The 20,001-nt window shown below is 37.7% G+C and overlaps 1 protein-coding gene across 1 annotated transcript in view; it reads right to left on the minus strand.

Annotated features, from left to right (window-relative positions):
* The window catches only part of MLIP (muscular LMNA interacting protein), an 82,409-nt gene that overhangs the window by 49,037 nt on the left and 13,371 nt on the right, over window positions 1-20,001 (minus strand). Inside the window, exon 2 of the mRNA XM_026034298.1 lies at window positions 1,059-1,201. Within this exon, the coding sequence (XP_025890083.1) occupies window positions 1,059-1,201 (143 nt within the window). The remainder of the gene's footprint in view (window positions 1-1,058; window positions 1,202-20,001) is intronic.

Consider the following 20,001-nt stretch of genomic DNA (forward strand, 5'->3'; position numbering starts at 1 on the left):
TTTTCTCTATCTACCTAGCCACATGCTAAAACAAATAGAGTAAGACAAATCTCAGTAATTCTCTTGTTTTACCTGGGACAGCGCTTAAAGCAAAGCCAATACTGGACGGCTTTGTAACGGCATGTAACTAATGGATGTTTTCATCCTGAGGATAATATTTTAGTGTATGTCTATTCAAACAAATCCACCTTCTGCCCAGATTTAACCTCTTTTTAGCAAGATTGGCCTCTGGAAACATGTTGAGGTTCAGGGCTTGGKCAAGCTCTTGGGCATCTCCATTTGTGTGGGAGTGCAAAAAGAACCGCAGCCCCAGCTACATCCCAAGCAAGGAGCTCTCTGTGACAAAAGAGCAGAAGAGCAGTGTATGTATTAAAATAAACCTGAGGGTTCTAGTTTTCTTTTCAATACCATGGAATAAAATAGGAGGCAACATATGGTGTGAGACAGGCAAGAATGAAGGTGTAGTGAACACTGTGGGCTGACTAAAGGCAGGAGAAGCAGTGCTGTGATGCTGTTGGGCTTGGGCTTCTCTGTCACAGGAAGTCATCGGGACCAGCTTTCTGAAGCAAAAAAATAGGCTTTCCCTTTGACTGATGTACTACTACACAGTTATGAAAGGGATTGGCACCTTAGCTGGCAGCCACATTGCTGGCATTTAATGAAAGCAGGATCCAGTGACCAAGTCGTGGTGGATTCCTGTGGGATAGTGCTCCCCTCACAAGACTTTGCACCTGGGGAAATGAGGAAAACATCCCTCCTCTCTGCCAAGAATATGGCACTGCGTGACTGACAAAGGACACTATTAGAAGGGGGAAGTGTTTGCTTCACCTGTGATATAACCTCTTCTGGAAGCAAAATGTTGAGCAGATATCAGCCCTCTCTTGGGCAATGTTTGTGCATCTCTGGTAGACATGTAATTTAAAATCAAGCACAAGTCAAGAATTAGTTCAAGGTAAAGAGCATCAGCTCAGGGATGCTTAGGACAGATTTTTCCACATCTTTTCTGAGAGTGGCAAAATAAACACAAGTAAAGAAAATACATATAAGTAAAATTCTACCTTATGCGTAGTTTCTTGACAGCTCAAATCCTTTGGGTCCTCAGGGAGTCTTACAAGGAACTTGGAGACATCTACAACTTCAAAATGAGTTGGAAGTTGTCCAATGGACGGAACAAATGTGAAGGTCAATGGCTTGGTTCCAGCTTCACGGGAAGAGATCTATAAAATGCATAATTAATTCAACTCTCTTGTATGGGCAAAGACTTTTGAAATACGAAATAACATACAGCGTTTGTATTAATGAGTTCATCTGCATAACTAGAAGTCTATTACTAGCTCCACTGGCCAACAGGTTTTGTATCAGATCAGTGTATATTTTGTACAAAACATAAGATCTGTTTTTACTTAGACTAAAATACCTGTATTTGTCATACCTGATCRCATTCATCAATACTGCATATATTCTAGTAGCCTGATGCAGAGGACAGGAGAAAACTTACTGGGCAATTTGGTATTCTTTACATCTACCTAACCAGAGGCAGAGAATCAAATTCTGTGCATTTAATTCTGCTTTTATCATTGTTTAATTGCACTTTAGAAGACCAACAGGGTGTTTACCATTACTGCTGTGTTTGGAAATAATGTAGTATTACATTGTACAAATACAAATACATTAAACATTTTGCTTAACAGCTTATAAAAAYTGGAAAAACATGTCATCAACAAAAGGAAAGGAAACTTGTTTATGCCTTGTTATATCAATGCAACTACTTCTGAACAATATCTGAATGATATTCTGCTTCAAGGAAAAGATTTCCCTCTGCTTTCTTTAGGCTGTTCAGCCACCATAAACCAGCTATGTAAGTGTCTGCCTTCTCATTTCTCCTTCCTCACCCTAGCTTCCCATTAGGACCCTGAATTGTCCAGAGAAGAAGAGAGACCAAGAGAATATGTCTTCATCTAGATGTCATCTTGACATTGAAGTCAACATTTATAGCACTCTCCAGTCACTTTACCCGCTTCATAGAAGATACCAGACTGGAAAAATAAGTCAGTGGAAAACCTTTGAGGTGTTTTGACAGTTGTGAGGGAGAGGAACTGTGAAGGCTTGAACAAGGCGCCCGGTATGGGAAACCACAGCCCACCCCAGACTACTGAACCAGACCCACTGTTTTTTCTCATTGCTGGTTGGAGTACAAAATCTCTTTCCGAGTCAAAATTACTGAATTTTTACCATTTTTAGTTGTTTCCCATTTTTCCTTGTTTCATCAGCTGAGTCTGTAACTCTTAATTTCTTCTTCAAGAATCTCTAAGATGCAGAACTTTGAACTACAGTTCAATAGTTGAATTCAATTCAATTCAAGTTGAATTACAGTTCAATACAGTGCTACAACAGGACTCCATTGCTTTGACTATTTTGTTTGCTTGTTGCTTAAAATCTACTATAAATTTGAAAACTCTGGCTCTCATGCTTCTTTGCAAATTACATCTATAAGCAAGTAGCAATTAGGAGGCATAGTGAAATACTCCACATGACTCAGTCTTGTGGTGACTGGAATGCTAAAGACAGGCACAGATTTTCAAATTTTAAAAACTTAAATGCATGTTCATTCCACTATCTTAAAGCTGTCTGATAGAGGGCCTGTATGAAACAGAGGCAGGTTATTTGTACAAACCCTACACRTGAACATTTTCTCTACAGTTCAGGAGAAAATCCTCTTTCTGAGTCACATACAGAACAAATTTCCAGGTGTCTGCATCTAAATCTGAAAGAATGTTAGGATTTATGCTATGATTTTTGAAAGTGAAATAGATATCTGAATCAATGGAGACATCTCAGTTTTGAACTTGGGCCCTATATTCAGAGTGGCAGAGGGAAAATATCTCCTGATTTGCTTCCACTGCTTCACACAGCTGGCCAAGAAAGAGAGAGCAGGATGCTCAGCCTGAAGAGAGCAGTGTTTGTTCCATATTGCATCRGGATGGCATGATATACTGGATGACATCTTAGTCAAGGGAGGGCATACGTCTGTCCTTCTCTTAGCAGCCAAGGTACCCATATTTTTCATAAGGCAATTATACAATTTCCCAAAGCAAGGCTGGTATGGTAACTTCATCACCTTGTTTGTGACAGAGCATCTTAAGTGCCCTGGCCTTAATAACTAGCACAAGCAGGTCCAGGTCCAACTCACAGAGCCCAGGTACAGACACCTCCCCTCCCCAGTACCTGCTGTGCCAGAAGGTGCTCCCGAAGAAGAAGGATTACCTGCCCTCAGACAGCAGCATCTCCCATGTTTTATGTACAGCATGATTTATGTACAGCTCACCCCATCCATCATGGTCTTACATCACACCTGTGTCTCCCCTGGCATCAGCTGGAGATGGCCTTTGCTTTCCTGAAGCTCTGTGGCTGGACTTTCATCTTGCAGCTCCAGTCAAGAAATGCAGCTAGCGACACTGGCTACCTCAGTTGTCCTCACCAGCATTTTACCTTCCCACCTCACCCTCTTATCATGCATTTGTTTGATACTTGACATGAGCTGTTTTGCACCAGTGAGTATTCTTGTGTTGGAGAGTAATATGTTGGGGCATAAAAGATTCCTTACGACAGAAGAAGGAAATATAGAGTGGAAAAAAAAGTATGCAAATAGTAAGCCCTCCACATAGATTTATAGATAATTCTAATCAAATGTGTTAGTATAACTAAACTCATGGTACTTTATATATTTGCGATGCAGAAATGCAGACAACAAACTCAAGTCATGTGGGTCCACATTATTAAAAGAAAATCATGTCAACATCCCCTCCCAGATTTCCCAGAGCCTAATCCTTCACACCGAATTTTATTGCTTTATTGGAAAAAAGAAAGAGCACCATGAAGAAYTTCTTACTGCATTTGTCCTAAACACATCATAGAAACAGTCATCAGAACTGATTCCAGGCTAAAACAAAATGGTGTTTCTATCCTTGAAGAGATGAAAGAAATGACTTCCAGGATTTAATTATGCCCATTAATAGCTTCTCTGGCATATATGTGTAAACAGCAGATAAATATCCTTTAATTATAGCAAAATACTTATGTGAGACCTTCTTGTAATTTTGCTCTTTCTCTGGATCCAGAAACAACAGCAGAAAGATGCAATGCCAAAGATTTCCTGCTGTTAGAATTCACTTGAATCAATGGATTTACTATGGTTAGAAAATATAATCTGTATGTCTGTTCAAGTAAATGTTAATGATTCTTGTTCTGTATTACATGTTTTGCTTTATCCATAATAAAATAACTGCTTGGCTTTAATTTTATTCTTTCAGCTTATTTCTTTGAAGACTATCAATTAAAGGAGTTAATGTAAATAATATTTGAATATCCATTAGGGGGATATAAGCTTCTGCATGAAATGCTGCTTTCATTTCAACAAGAGAAACTTATTCCAGATGACTTCCATGACTTTCTATACCATCAATTTACAAACAGGTTTGTTGCATAATTCATGCCTTCAATTTACGACTGGCCTAAAGGTAGCTAATAAAATTACGTTAAGTGTTATTTTTATTACCATGGCATCCAAACTCCTTTACTTGTAAAGTACATTTATTGTCTTGGGTACTATATGAAGACAAATGAATACTTTTATTTAATTCGCTCAGTCTTTATGCATTCAGCATAGTGCCTGTTTGGCCATTGACGCTGAGGTCCTAGTGTGGATTTCCTCCTGGAATACAGATTGTTCACATGAAATTGAATCTGTTGGTTTGCATTACTGCTTCTTCCACTGATTTGCTAATGCAAGTAATTTGGCTAATAAAATAATACCCTAAAAAAAATTAACTACTGAGGCACAAAGTGCTTCCTTTTGAGGCTATTTATTCACTTACCTAAAGGACCAAAAGGGGAATATATACATAAATAATAACAAAATAACAAGTGCGTGAATCATGACATGGAAATATGCTGACTGACACGYGGTTTTGGTCAGGGCTTAGGTTCACATGCCCGCAATTCCTGTGGGCTAAACATAGCCCTGATGTGCAGAGCACAGCTAAATCCTTCCGCAGAGGCAGCAAGGGGAGCCCCCAAGGCCCCTCCTGCCCTGCCACCCCTCATCTCAGCCTCCTCACCGGCTTCAAAGCCAACGTGAGCCACAGAACAGATCCAGAACAAAGCCAGTCCACCACACAAGAAATCATCAGTTAAGGAAGTGWAAGAGTCTTCAATATATTTTAATCTCCTGACTTATCATAGCATGGCTATCATAGCAACGTCATATGGATTTGCTGATTATTTTAGTATGATATATATTATAATATGAGCTCTGGCTTATCTCAAACCTCCTGCAAACAGCCACAGATGATCATCTGAACACCAGCCTTCTAGCCTGAAACTTCAGTGGAAAAGTTAAATCCATTCCAAAAGTCCAGGATGAAATTACAGCTCCGCTGCAGTTTGTGCCAAAATCCCCATTGACAGCTGTGGTCCAGGATGTTTCCCAAGCCGCTCATCTAGCTCTGTTACGTACGCATTGTATCATGTTGAATAAATCACTTTTAGCCTCTTTCTGTACAGAAGAACACACTAAAACTCACACACAGAAAAATATTATTTTGAAAATTAACATGTATTAAGTTCTAGAAAGAAACCATGAAATGTAATATAAAATTGTAATCTATTATTTGAATTGCAAGGGTTCCTGCAGTGAAATCCTTCTTTTCAAGAATCATTTCAATTAGCTCTTCAGCGCAGCAGACTTCATACAACCATAACTGCTCTTTCATACTAACCTGCACAGACGCAAGTAAGCATGGTGTAAAGTAAGCAAATATAACCTTTAATTTCTTCCCTTGCAGTGGAGGAGTAAAATATCCCGAGTGTYACATTTAATTAACTTAATCAAGTGCAGCTTGACTACACGCATGTACAACAGGAGGTCCCAAGGGGACCTGGATGTATGTTTTGGTAGCACCAAGGTCCTTAAAGCCCTTAGTTGCTCTAGTCCATCCAAAAGACGCTGCTCCAAGGAAGCAACATTTTGCAAGCTAAACCCCACACACAGTCACATAGGTATACACAATATATGCTTGTACAACATGGTAATATTCTTCTGGCCACCCAAAGGACTGCAGCCTGATTAGTCTTAGCCAAACAGCAGCAAGGTGCAAATGATCTCAGGCTTCCAGTCCTTTGCTAGATGAATCCACCTCGGTTATGCAGGGAGGGATCTAACATTAGCCTGAAATGACAGCTCAGCTGTAAGAGCTGCTTATGAATTCAGCCCCACAAGAGTCCCAGACTGCTGCTGTGCTACTTGAAGTAGGATCTAAGCGCAGTCCCATAAACATGTATGACAATTTCCCTTATTTTCTTTTCCCCGAAACTTCCTTTTTCAGTAATCAGATCTAGTTACCAGATCAAGTCTTGGGATACAATGCTAACAAGGAACCTCAGGTTTATGGCCGTGCACATCTGTCACATGCACTCAGCTCTCTAACGACATCCGAGGAGTTGAGTGCCTGTGGGATTCAGTGGAGCAGACCACAGCACTTGCCCCATGAGTGTGARGGGGTCCTGCCTGAACACACAGCTTCCCTAACCCACCTGAACTGTGCGAGGCCTCTGCTCCTGTATCCCACCTTGGTGTCGGCTCTTGCAGCCCACCTTGAAGGCTCGGTACTAATTTAGATGGTGCGGATATGAGGGGTGCTATAAACGACACCAGGTTGGAGATGATGTGTGAAATCCCTCAGGGACTTTGGTGAGGGCGGGCTGGACTACAGGCATCTCTCCCCAAGATATGGCTTATAGTGAGCTCATTGCTAGGACAACCTCTTTAGGAGTTTTAGACTACTGCCTTGACAGTCTCTTTCCACCATCTCTCAGCACAGATTTGAAGTGCCCCTGTGATCCAAGCCTGTGCCTTACACAGCAAGAAACAACCAGCTATGGCCCATCATGCCACCATCACCTGGTACAGCAGCATTAATTCAAAAAAAAAAAAAAAAACCCAAAAAAAAACCCTTCTCAGATCTGAAGGACCACTGGTTGGGGGTTACTATCACTTACAGAATCAAATCAAGTTTTGCAGCAATTTTTAATTTTAAAATAATTGATCAGACAGGGGAAAATATAAGGTTGATGTGATTTGCTCATGGCAGCACGGAATTTATCAAGTTGTATCTTGTGTTCAGATTCTTCCACTATGGCAAAACTTGCTTTTTCATTTCTTTTAAACCTCTGAAGCATGACATTTYCAATGTCATGTCTCCAATACTCCCATCTTAAAATATTACTTCTTGCATCTGGGCATTTTTCTTGCTAAGGAGCTTCATTTTGGAGCAGGGAAGTGARGGATATAAAGAAAAAGGTAAAGATGCATAGCTTATATTTTCAAAGGTGATACATCTCACACCCACATATCTATGATGGATAATAGTACAGCTTGCGCACTTACAAGTTATCCCCCTAGTTGGCCATGACATACTCTCAGATATGATTTTCAAGAAAGCTACCTGGTTTGTGGATTTTTCAGCCTTTTAATCAATGAGAAAATATTAAAAAGAAATCAGATGCTTAAAGAGATTTCATAAAATGCAAATTAAATCTTAATCTTTATCCATTCTTAGAGGACATGTTTGAGGAGTTCAGTTTAGCTTCTGTGGTTCCACCAAGCAGCCCTATAACACCAGCTAGCCTAGGTCCTTAGACTCCACTTCATGGAGAAGAGAACTGAACCCGGAGGGTGTTCTCATCGATGCCATATTAGAGATTTTGGAAATATTTGCAGAAATATCAGTGGATAGATTTCCTGTTCATTAAATGACCATAGATGGAGACAGCTGGTATTTTTCTCTGATAAGGAATGGGTTATCACCCCTGAATAATCAGTAATAATCAGGAATAATCCACTCCACCCTTTGAGCTACCTGTCCAAGGGACTTCACAAGGAGTTGATAGGAGCCTCTTCTTACCTGTTCTCTGCCAGGAAAACTCAGTGGGTTGATGATACGGATGTCTTTTTCCTGCACCTGCTGTCTGCAATGTGTAGAGTGCAGCTTGGAGGAAAATAAGAAATGAACTTTTTTTGAAGCAGTGAAGAAATGYGTGTGACAAAGCTGGAGAAGAGGTCCTATTTTTTCCCTCCTCAACAATGATTTTTCAGAAGCTCTTTTATGAAGCTATTTTCTGAGTAGGTCTGTGTGGGCCCTGAAAAATGCTGGCTACAAAGAGTAATTATTCAAGCACTCAGCTATGATCATACAGAACTGTAAATATAACTAGCGGTTTGCTTCTTCCATATGTTCACAGGATGAGTATGATAAACTTAGGATTTTGTTTTCCTCTCTTTGATAACCATTAAAAAGTAGCTGTCTCTAAACATTTAAACTGAACTTTAATTTTCCAAGATACCAAATATGCTGCATGTCTACCAGTGCCAGGGTCATTTTCACAGGAATTCATGTCTACTTAGAAGAATAACTACGCTTGTTCTAATTAAGTCCCTTTTTCTCTTTTTCTATTTTTTTTCAACAAAAGCAGTTGTGTGAAGAATTGTCATTTTACAAACTTGACTTTGTCTCTTAAAAAAAATTATTTTCAGTTTTGAACAGTGGAGTAATCAGGCAGCTAAATGCAATCACACCATTCCTCAGATATTTTAAGGAGTAGGAGAAAGAATAGAAGCAGATTTTCCGCAGGAGACTGTACATTTTGTGCCAGCAACAAGCATAATGTCCTTAGTCGATAACTCTGGGCAGCCTGCAAACTGGCTTGTACACTCAGCTCTGCCTCTGACTTCCTGGGCAACCCTGAGCAAGTGCTATAGCCTCGTCTATATTAAAATATTTTGGCAATCCACAGTTAACAGTAATGTCAGTTTTCACCATATTTTCCTGAGTACCCAAAACTCACATAACATTTTGTGATTACTTTAGCTGGATRTATCATACCCATTAAGGAAGTGATAGCCTTACAGCTTAGAACAACTTTCACCTCCTGTTTCCTTATCTAAGGATGACATATGGCATCTATCAAAACACCCATTTGAATATAACCAGAAGGCCTTCAGAGCTAGACCAATTCCATTACATTTCTCTTTTCTAGCTTTTTCAAGTTCTGTTTTGACTCTCCAAGTTGTATCCCTGCAAAAACAGAGTGTAAATTATTTTCTTTACTTTCATATTTGTTTTTTTCTTCTGTTTAGCCTTACACTCTTGTTCTTATATTTCAGTGTCAGTTAACATGGCCATTTACTAGTAATTAAATCCTTTTTCTTTTAATGTTGTCCCTCCTTATCTCTTATTACCCAGGTTTCCTCTGTTGACTTTTCATTTCCAGTTTGCAAACTACATTTAAATTACAGCATCTAAAGTTTGCAGCATCTGAAACAGGTCTGAAGAAAGTGAAAACATACAAAATATTCAGGCTTATTTTCATTATTCTGCTAATACCAGGCTCCTAAAAAAGTCTTCCAAATTTGAGCAAAATCCAGTCAAAGTTGTCTTGCAAAGTATTATTACAGTTAAAGGACTTGGAGCTGAAAACATGGGAGTAATATTGTCCTAATAGATACTATAAAATAATGAAAAGGATCACAGCATTATAAAAAAGGCAAATGATAACTTGTTTTTAATGAACAAAAATATCATYATTCAGTTCCTACCCAGATTTTCTTCCAAAGTTTTTGGCATAAGTATCCCGTGGACAATATAGCAGAAAACACTTTTTCATGTAGTAACTTAGAAGGTTTCAGTGCTTGTTTCCTATGTATTTAAACTTCAGTGTAGCATCATCAGTCTAAGCAATTGAAGCAAGTCATGGATAGAAAAATCAGTTTTAAATTAAAGAAGAAATTTAATTCATTTATTGTCAGCACTGCTAGATTTTATAAGTATTTTCATCTMATTGAAGATTTCAGAGTTCACATAATACCCCAAAATAAACGTAGTGCTACCAAAATATACTCAGAAAGCAATTCTGCTCTGAGCCTTRATCTACCTTCATCACCAGGGAAACCTTGTTGCCTTCAAGTTGTGCATTGTCACGTGTATCACATGGGATGAAACCTTTTTCTCCTTTTATTTAGCATTTTGATTCTTTCTGACGTGTTTTTCAAGTCATTCTTGGGCTATTTCTTTGTATTAGCTGAAGCCAGAGACACATATCCTGTGCTTTGTGTTGTACATTTTTATATTCCCAAATTCTGCAGCCTCTCAAATATTTATTCCTTTTGCCTCAGTAGCAGATTATCTTGCGGTCATAAGGAACTGAGGAGACCTTCTGCCTCTGTCTGCCAAAAGACAGAAGTCCTGTCAAACCTTGGAAGTGCCGAGTTCTTACCACTCAGGCAGCCCTTCTCTGAGAGTTACTTGCAGTAAGGCAAATTTTACCTGAGAACTGAACAAAAAATGGATGTGATTTCTGAGCTTAGCCGTAGCAAGGAAAGAAATATATCTTGGATGGCAACTAGACATTATTTCTGTCACGTTAGAAAGAGAGAGGTACCATTTATCAGTGTGCTCACAATTACATCTACATTATTACAGTAAGAGCTTGATTTGATTGAAGAACAAGCAACAGTCTCAACTTTAAGGAAGAGTCAGCTTCAAAAGCTCTGAAAAATGACGTCACATTTGCACACTTCATTGCCAAAAAAAGATAGCTCGCTATTTTTCACTCATCTCTTGAAAATCGTGTTTTAGATGGAAAGGGAGATTGTAATTTAAACAGTAGAAATGAAGAGGTAAAGTCAAATATTAAGAAAACTTAAAACGTTTCAGATATCCATTTGTTATTTTGAGATATTRTTCAAAGTTTTTAATTACCATTAGCATGGATGATTAAACTAGACATGAAAAATAAATCATTTAAATTCTGGAGAAAAGATCCTGTAACTCATATATTATTTTCTCATCCAGCCTTTTGAAAACTCAGATTTACACATAATAAATGTATGTAGACTTAATAAAATTCTCCTTCCTATATTTCAGCCAAGAACTCTTGCTAGAATTTTCTCCCATATAAGACCTATGATCAATATTAAAAAATTACAAATGCTTGTAATAAAGTTTTCACATCTSTATGCACAAGTAGCGTGCAGTTTGAAAGCTCCATAATCAATGTATGTGAAACAGTTTCCAAAGGTTTACACACTGTCTARGCTCAAAGTATAATTAATAAAAAGATCCATAAAACTGTAAGTTGTGCATTAAGAAGACCTTAACAGTAAGGTATTGTCATTGTATGTACGGTATTTTGTATGTACATTGTATATAAGGTATTGTCAATGTAATTTTATTTAGATATGCTATATGGTAAAGCTTTAGGTTATTTAAAAATATCTTTACACAGCTTTTAAGAAAAGGGCTTTGGTATACTGTTTCTAACAAATGCTGTCTTTTTCAGATCAGGAGATTTTACATTCCATCTCATTATAACTGTTTCCTTGCGGGGGAAGGAAAAAAAAAAAAAAAAAGGTAATTAGGAACTGAGCCTTGCACACTTTACCCYGCTGAGGTGCTATTGAGGGCAGAAGCAATGGGAGAGCTCAGCCACTCAAGAAAAGCAAAAGACACAGGATCAGTCATTTTCTCTGAAATGCCCTTTCTCTACRTTTTAAAGGAAATGTAGTAAATGGCCACAGTAGATTGTCAAAAAAGCAGCTACCTCATATTGWCAGGTCTCTACAACTATAGTTTCTGATTTAACATTGCCTTGTTTTTTAGATCTTGTTTGTTGAACAGCCAGAAATTAGAACTGATAAAAAASTTTGAAAATTAAGGAAATTAAACAAGTTATTTTGGGATGTGAATCAAAAGCCCTTTTGTACCAAGTACTTATTTTTCTTCTGCTTCCTAGAAAAGATCCTTGTACAAAATTACTAAATATACAAGCAGCTTGTAACATTTCAAATATTTCAAAGATTGCTTTTAATTTCAGTAAAAGAAGTCAAATGCAATGTTCGCTGTATGCCATATTGCCTCAGCTGACTCTGCATTGCCATTATATGTAGAAAATCTCATCTCCCTTGCAGTACTGAAGTAAATCAAGAATTTTTCATTTAAGTTATTTCCTTCCACGTAAAGGGTCTGTTTTCTTGGATACCAGTCTCTTAACAGGATATGTCTTCTTTTACTCATTTTTTATGTGGAAGAATCTTTAAATATAGGATGGATTGACTAGTTGGGACTGGGTGGGAGGAGAGAGAGACAGAAATAACTACTYCTGAATATGCTTCTGTTTGAGAAACAATAAGACATGCCCAAAGATTCCTACAGGGTAGATGGATACCACATTACTTAGTAATCAGTTGTTTGAGGAAGGGCTTTTCAAAGTAAGTTGTAAAAGATCTCATCCTTAATATCAGAAAACAAATTTCTAAAGGTTGAATATTTTTTGTGATATAAAATTATTATCSTAGCGCAAAATATCCAACCCTGCCACCATTACAACAGCAGTATGACCTTGGAGGCTGGAGAAGCAATCAGCGCAGAAATCTTTAAACTGAGGCTTTGGGTTGAAGATGCACTTTTGAGGAGCAATCAAGGAGCTTTAGAGCTCTCTCAAAAGGACATCTTTTGTTCTGCAGCACTAACTGGCACCCACCTTGTACCACAGACCAGATGAGACCTAGCAGAGCACCCAGACTGCACAAACGAGAAGGCGGCAGCTGAAGTGTTTGAACTGAGAAGCTGATGTCAGCCCACCACAGCTTTATTCTTCTTGCAAAACAATTCTTCTTGCAAAACAATTTGAGGAACATGCATTGTCACAGACAGACTGAAAGTAACTATCAGGGGACTTTTGTTTTGCCTCTTACTCATGATAAATAAACACTAAAGTTAAGTACATACCCTTAGCTATGTGGCAGAATTCAGAAGGAAAAAGAAAAAAGATTGTACAGGGATTTATGCAATGAAATGAAATTCATGTCTGCTTSAGAGCTCCTTATCAGCTAAGCTGAATACAAACAATTTCTTATTCATTACGTTTTCTCCACGGATTACCAGAACCTCAAGCATTCATCAGCACATGCAGGATTATGTGTATATGTGTGTGTGACTGTATATGTGTACCTAGAATGAAAGCAGAAGAGTGCTAAAAGGGTGGAAGGGAAGTGTCAAGAATTTGGAATCTGCACATTCTGCTCATAGATTTTGAGCCTATTTATATGAAGTTTTTGAGCTCCAAAAAAGAAAAAAAAAAAAAAAAAAAAARAAAAAAAAAAAAAAAGCAAAGACAAAAATACTTGCACCTGCCTGCTTGAAACACATCCTTCACTCCATGAAGACTAATTAAGGACAGAGTCTTACAATAAGTATACCAATTCACGTCAAAAGATCCAGTTCTAGGTGACTGGCATGTTTCAACTTATATAATTAACTAAACACACGCTTCAGAAGTCACTTTTGTCATCTAAATTCAGCTTCGCTATCTTGGAGCAAGTTCACATGACGGTGAGTAAACAAGTCTATTTTGAAAAGTTATTATCTGTCAGCTGAGGGACAGATAGGGAACTCACCATCTATATATTTCTGAACATCTGCAACTGCAGAAAAAAAAATCATGGAAAGAAAATAGGTGTATTTAAATAGMCTACATTGACTTCTGCCATAGGTAGGTTGAAAGTTCACCTCCACCATCAAAAGAGAGCTCCTTACAACATGCTCACTGAGCACTTTCAATCTTGTCATCTCTTATAGCCTCTAAAGCAAATCTGAACATCATGAAGGACTTTCTTGCAAGGTGTCTCAGTCAGCAATATCAACCATCAACCCTGCATCAATTTTAGTATATTTGGGTTTTTTGCTCTTTTTCATCATTTTCAGATTTATGGTGTGCAAACACACACATGGAAATTATATTCTCTGCAAGAATATCTATATGCTGCATACCTCATAGTCACWTCTTATCAAAATAAACAAACTCCCTGATAAAGCTTTGTGCTTCTTTTATTTTGGTCATATTAAATTCACCCTTTACAGCATCTGTGCAATGTTTGTGAACTTAGTCTTCACATGGGGATCTGCTGGAAAAACAAACAGTGAGATTTCTGTGCACAGATATTAAGCCTTTTCCTTAGAAAATAACAATGTAAGATTATAGAAAAATTAAACCTGAAAGACAACAAAGACACAGCAACAGCACTTCCGAGGACTATGCATATCTAGTATCTATTGTTTAAAAACATGAAGGAGGCTCTGTACATAATAATAAGAGACTTGAATTATGAAAATTGAGATCTGACTTCATGTCCCCATATACTTGCCCTGTTCTCATACTTTTCTCTAAGCTTCAGCTTATGACCACAGTCTGAGACAGGACACAGGACAAAACACTCTGGTTGATCCCATATGGCAGTTTTTATTCTCTTAGAAAACTGTTATCCAGTTTAGATGCTTAAATCCAAAASGATTTCAAAGAGGATTGAGCTGATTTCCCTTGGCTCACAGGGGGACATTATGGGAGGGGATTTTGGCTCTTCTTTTCTGTAGTTGGCATCTCCTGAGGGCTCCCAGAGAAAGTTCCTCTCACTGCTTCATGGAGGTAAACCTTCCTTGGTGTCTCCTGCAGACCGATGCAAGTGAGTCACACCTAGGCTGAGCTCAGGAGACAAGTGAAACTCGAAGCATGTAAATGAATCAATTTAATAAGTGTGGCAGAGCACTGTGTGAACAAAACCTTCCAGACCAGTGCGGCTCACAACCAGAGGCTGTGCAGGGTGGATGGAGGTGCTTGCAACCATCCTTTCAAAGACCACTGCCCCTATGGCTCCATGTGCCTTGGGACCTCAAAGCTCCTAAATTTTCATATTGCAAAGGCAAAGCAGTAGTGACCTAGGGTGGTTCTGCCCCCAATGACCAAAGGAGCACAAGCACCTCTGGGCACCTTCCAATGCTCATAGAACTTCTCTGTTCAAATTTCTTGTGCTCCAACATCATATCTGATCTTAAGAAACTCATACATTTATTTTACTTCTCTGTAACAGCCACATGGTGAAAATAAGTTTAAAATCTATGGCCAAAGAATTTCAGCTTGCAGTGTGTTTTTTCCAGAATACCCCTCTTAATTCAGCCTCCTATTTTGACATGGGATATTCAGATTTACAAGGCAGCATCTCCTAATTGATTTTAAACTGCTATTGAATGACTGGTACATTTCAAAGACACATCAGTCCTTATATTTTATAAATAATACTGCAATTCCAATGTTACAAAAAATATATTTTTCCAGCTATTTAAACTTAATTCACATGTAAACTCCTGAAATTGTTTTTCAGTTCTTTGGAGGAATAGGAAGCTTTGACTGTTCAATCTGTTTTTAACACCTTGAATTGTTGGTAATTAATTATATGGCATTCTCATAAGAAAAGGTTAATCATGAAGCACTTCATATGCAAACCAATAAATGCCACTTCTCTTATTTAAAAGTAAATTAAAAAAAAATAAGCATCAGACTCTTGCCTTCTGAAACAGATATTGAAGACCATGCAAAAAAGTGAACTGTAGCAATMCTCTGTATAATAATCATCTTACTGTCAAGGAATATAATATGAAGAAATCATCGTGGAATGTATATTTATATATACTAAATTTATTACAACATTAATTCAAGATTTCTAGGTCATGTTTTCAGTAATTGGTGATAAAAGTGACACTAGCAATAGCAGTATCACTTATCAAGATGCATTAATGTCAGTTTGCTTCTATCACTGTCAACAGCTAAAATGTACAGTGATAATGTGGCACACATGCTATCCAACTCTCTGCCAACACCAAGTTAACTCACGACAAGTCTTTCTAGAAAACACTTACCAATATGCTTTTCTACAGAAAAAAACCTTGCCCAGATTATCTAAATTAGAAAAATGATAAATAAATAAATAAATAAATAAATAAGCTTTTGAGGACTGCAAGCAAACTAAGGCTTTGCCAATTTCAAATATTATAAAAGACTAGAAACGACATCAGTCAGACATTCAAATCATTTTTGTTACAAAAAAAACCCAGCGTCATGGTAACAAATACAGCACCTCTTACTGTCATAAAATTCAAAGTGGCACTGTAGTAGCAATATTCGATTATGTACAAAAGAATCTTGAAATCATTTTCTAGGTTTGTCTCTATGAATTTTTTAAAAGTTAAGGAATCCCAGCAGAAGGAGACACATTTCATTTTTGTGAATAAAGGAGATGGCACCTTTTGTATCATCATTCTAGCTTAATCCTGGTTTCCAGCTGTGACAGCTGTAATAATGTCCTTATAGCATTTCTTTATAAAAATAAAAGTATCAATAGAATATTGATAACATAGCTTTTCTGAACCCAAGATTCACCTTCAGAAAATACTGGTCTCTAAATTACTTGAATTTAAAAACTCTCTTTAACAAATCAGAAGTTTTCCTGGCTATCTCATATTTGCTTACAAGCTGCTACAGTGACCTACTGTGGTGGTGACGGACACCCATGTCGTGGCCACTGAACACCATGTTACTGTTTCAGAGGGAAGGTACGGATGTACCAAAATCTGTGAATGAGCTGTAAAAYAGTAGAGAGGTAGTATATAAATGGTAGGATCAGCATTGCCTCTGAGATTTTTGGTAATGATTTTAGTGAAGAAAACACTTTAGAAAGCCCAAAGTACTTTAATTAAATTCTTATGCAAGGTCTGATAGAGACCTATTGTTCTTGCTTTCTCTAATAAGAGTGAAAAAACAGAGTGGTCTTGAGCTGTGCTTGCTGGTGTGATTTCTCCCTGCTTGCACATTAAGCTTTAACTGTGAAATTATCCTAGTGGGATCACCTAATAGAAACCTAGTCAAATTCTGAGCAATATCCTCCCAAATCATGAAAGAGAAGACTATTCCTTAAAAAAGCTAGATATCGCTATTCTTATTATTATTATTATTATGCAATGATTGGCACTGATTGTAGCACATACAAATATATATTATATCCTGTTTTTTACCAGAGATTGCAGGACAAGCTTTTTCCTTTTTTTCTCTCTCTTTTTTCGTGGATTTTCATGGATAAGTAAACCTCACAGAATGCTATGGGATTTGATGTTTTATCAATAAAGGTTTTAACAATGTTATTGCTTCTAGAAGCTGATGCTTTAAAGCATTGAACTTGAACCAGTTTTCATGATACTTTCTCCAAGCTGTCCAAAATCAGGAGCACCATGCCTCATGGCAGCTGTAAGTGCCCCATGAGTATCATAGATGGTCAGAAGTAACRTATTAATTTGTCAGACTCTAATATGGCTGCTTAAGCAACCACTACAAAAACCACTTATTAAGCTTGTAGAAATTAATTACATCACTAATCTTTATACTAAGTGCCATCTAAGAGGGGTTTTTGCATTTATAATGATTAGCATGAGGTTAATCTCTGTCAGTCATCTGCAATTGTAATAAATCTACTGAGAGCCCTTGAGCTTAACGTATGCTATACTACAAAACCAATTACATTTCTCTGCCTATTATGGAAAAGAAGTTCTTCTGACCAGGCAGCCAGGTTCATTCCTGGTGATGTAAGATGCCAATGGTATAAAGGCAGCAGCCTCAGGATCCATCTGACCATTRTCTCCAAACAGAATTAATTTAATGTTTATATATGTAAAAAATGTATTTATATAGGTATGTTTGTATTTACCATACTTTATGAATACTAATTCTTCAAAATCATTTTCAGAAATTGTACTTCATCCATAAAATAAGTATCAAAACAACACAAAAATTTAAATTAAACCAAACAACCACAAAACTAATAAATGACCCTTRCTACTAAGAAAGGGAAATGCTTATGATACTGTATTCAGTAATGATACTGTATTCAGGCACCATAATTTATAGGAAATTCCTAAACTAAATATCAAATATGTGATAATGCATCTATGATACAGAGGAGAAATTCAGGATCCTATAAAACACTACGAGCCTTTTATTCCTTCCTTAAAGCTCTCCTGATATACCAGCAGTAGTAAGCAAAAAATAAATCTGATAGTAGTTTTATTAGAGGAATTTAAATGTTGATGGGATAGAATTTATGAGAACTATAATCRTATAATTGGACTCAGTGATTTCTAAGGCTTCCAAAAGGCACAAATAGCTAAAGCATCTAAGGAGAAGTTCAAGAAAAAAGAGAACATTCATCCAAAGCAGGATAGAAATACCACAACTGCATCTGTGGGGAACAGGCACCACTCTGCTTGCCTGAGTGTGATTTCACTGCTCCACGTCACAGAAACAAGAGTTTCCCAGTTGAGCAGGAAAATAATTTGGCTGGATATCAGCAACATTTCCCAGCAATGACACCTATCACTGTATGAAACAATTTCTCAGGAGAGTTGCAGAAATGCTGCACTAAAATAATCTAAACCCAGAGCACAGGGATAAATTTTTCAGTAACATAGGAAAACAGGTAAGAATCAAATAGGTGCTTTTTATATCTGACCTCCATGAATCTACAGTGAGGGCTATCACTTATTTCTTAAAACATTTTCCTTTATACCTCATTTCTAACCATCATCCAAAATCTTGTTTAGCACACCATGCATAGCCTTCATAAACTCCCTATACCTTGTTTGATTGCACAAGTATCGGTAACGTTAAAACATTCTTTCTATTGTGCCAAGAACAAGGCTGGCAGTATAAAGATGGTTGTAGTGCTAAACATTGAGACAGATGTTGTGACAAAGGGAGTCGATTTTCTCTTAAAACAGACTTTAGGAGATATTTCTTCCYGAAGAAACTTAACCTTGTATACATGCCACGAATCAGGCAAGAGGCTGTTCTAGAAAGAGGTAGATTTTACTCCTTCTCCTAGAGGAGCCACTTGGTAATCCATAAAATAATTTAGCATTTATGAAATATTCAGCAATTCACCGTCCTCTGACACATTCTCAGTAAGAGGCAAAATCTGGATTTCAGGATGCGTCTTCAGGATACATCTTAACCAATCCTCATAAAATTTATTCAAATGACTGGGTCTCTAACACCACGGAGGAATCCTCCCTCTGGTCTACTGAAAGGGGACAATAAGTTCTCATTCCTCTTTGTGCTGAACAGAAATGGCAACCCAAAGCATTGCCTTTCTGTAAGGCCGGCTTACCCCATACAGCTGTGAGATCAGGTCAAATACATCAAAATAAGTTGTACTTTCTGCAGTCACAATGGGTCTGTGGTTTCAGATCAGTTCCAAAATACTCAGGGCTATAAAACTAAATCATTGAAGCAAAAATTGATGTGATGATTGGAAATTTTTAATATGAAAAAGATCTGAATTTACCTCTGCTGAAAGCACTCCAGGGCTTGAGAGGGACTAAAAATTATTTTTTCCAGAATCTGGACTGAGATATTTAAATTCTATGTAAATCTTACTTTACATTTGAAAACTTTTCAGCTTGGATCCTGAGTAATACAGAATTTCTTTCCTTCCTCTACAGTAAGTCATCTCACAACTACGTGTCAGTAAAAGCCATTTACACTTTCGTCTTTCACCATTGCTAATTAAAGAACTTAAAATAAACAGGAAGACACTAGATTTATTTTAGAATAAATAGACTTAAAATAATCTGCCTGTACATTGTATCAAAGAAGGACTCCTTTGATAAATTGCTGATATATTATCATAGAATCATAGAATGCYGAAGGTTGGAAGGGACCTCAGAGGTCATCGAGTCCAACCCCCCTGCTCACGCAGGGTCACCTAGAGCAYGTGGCACAGGGCTGCATCCAAGCGGGTTTTAAAGATCTCCAAAGAAGGAGACTCCACAACCTCTCTGGGCAGCCTGTTCCAGTGCTTTGTCACCCTCACAGTGAAGAAATGCTTCCTTAAGTTCCTGTGGAACTTCCGATGCTTCAGTTTGAAGCCATTTCCTCTAGTCCTATCCCTGCCCACCACTGAAAAGAGGCCGCCCCCCTCCTCCTCCTCACTGCCTCCCTTGAGGTATTTATACATGCTGATCAGGTCCCCCCTCAGCCTCCTCTTCTCCAGGCTGAACAGGCCCAGCT

The sequence above is a fragment of the Nothoprocta perdicaria genome, unplaced genomic scaffold (genome assembly GCF_003342845.1).
Source record: "Nothoprocta perdicaria isolate Ctin4 unplaced genomic scaffold, notPer1 scaffold_141, whole genome shotgun sequence".
NCBI classification, from domain to species: domain Eukaryota; kingdom Metazoa; phylum Chordata; class Aves; order Tinamiformes; family Tinamidae; genus Nothoprocta; species Nothoprocta perdicaria.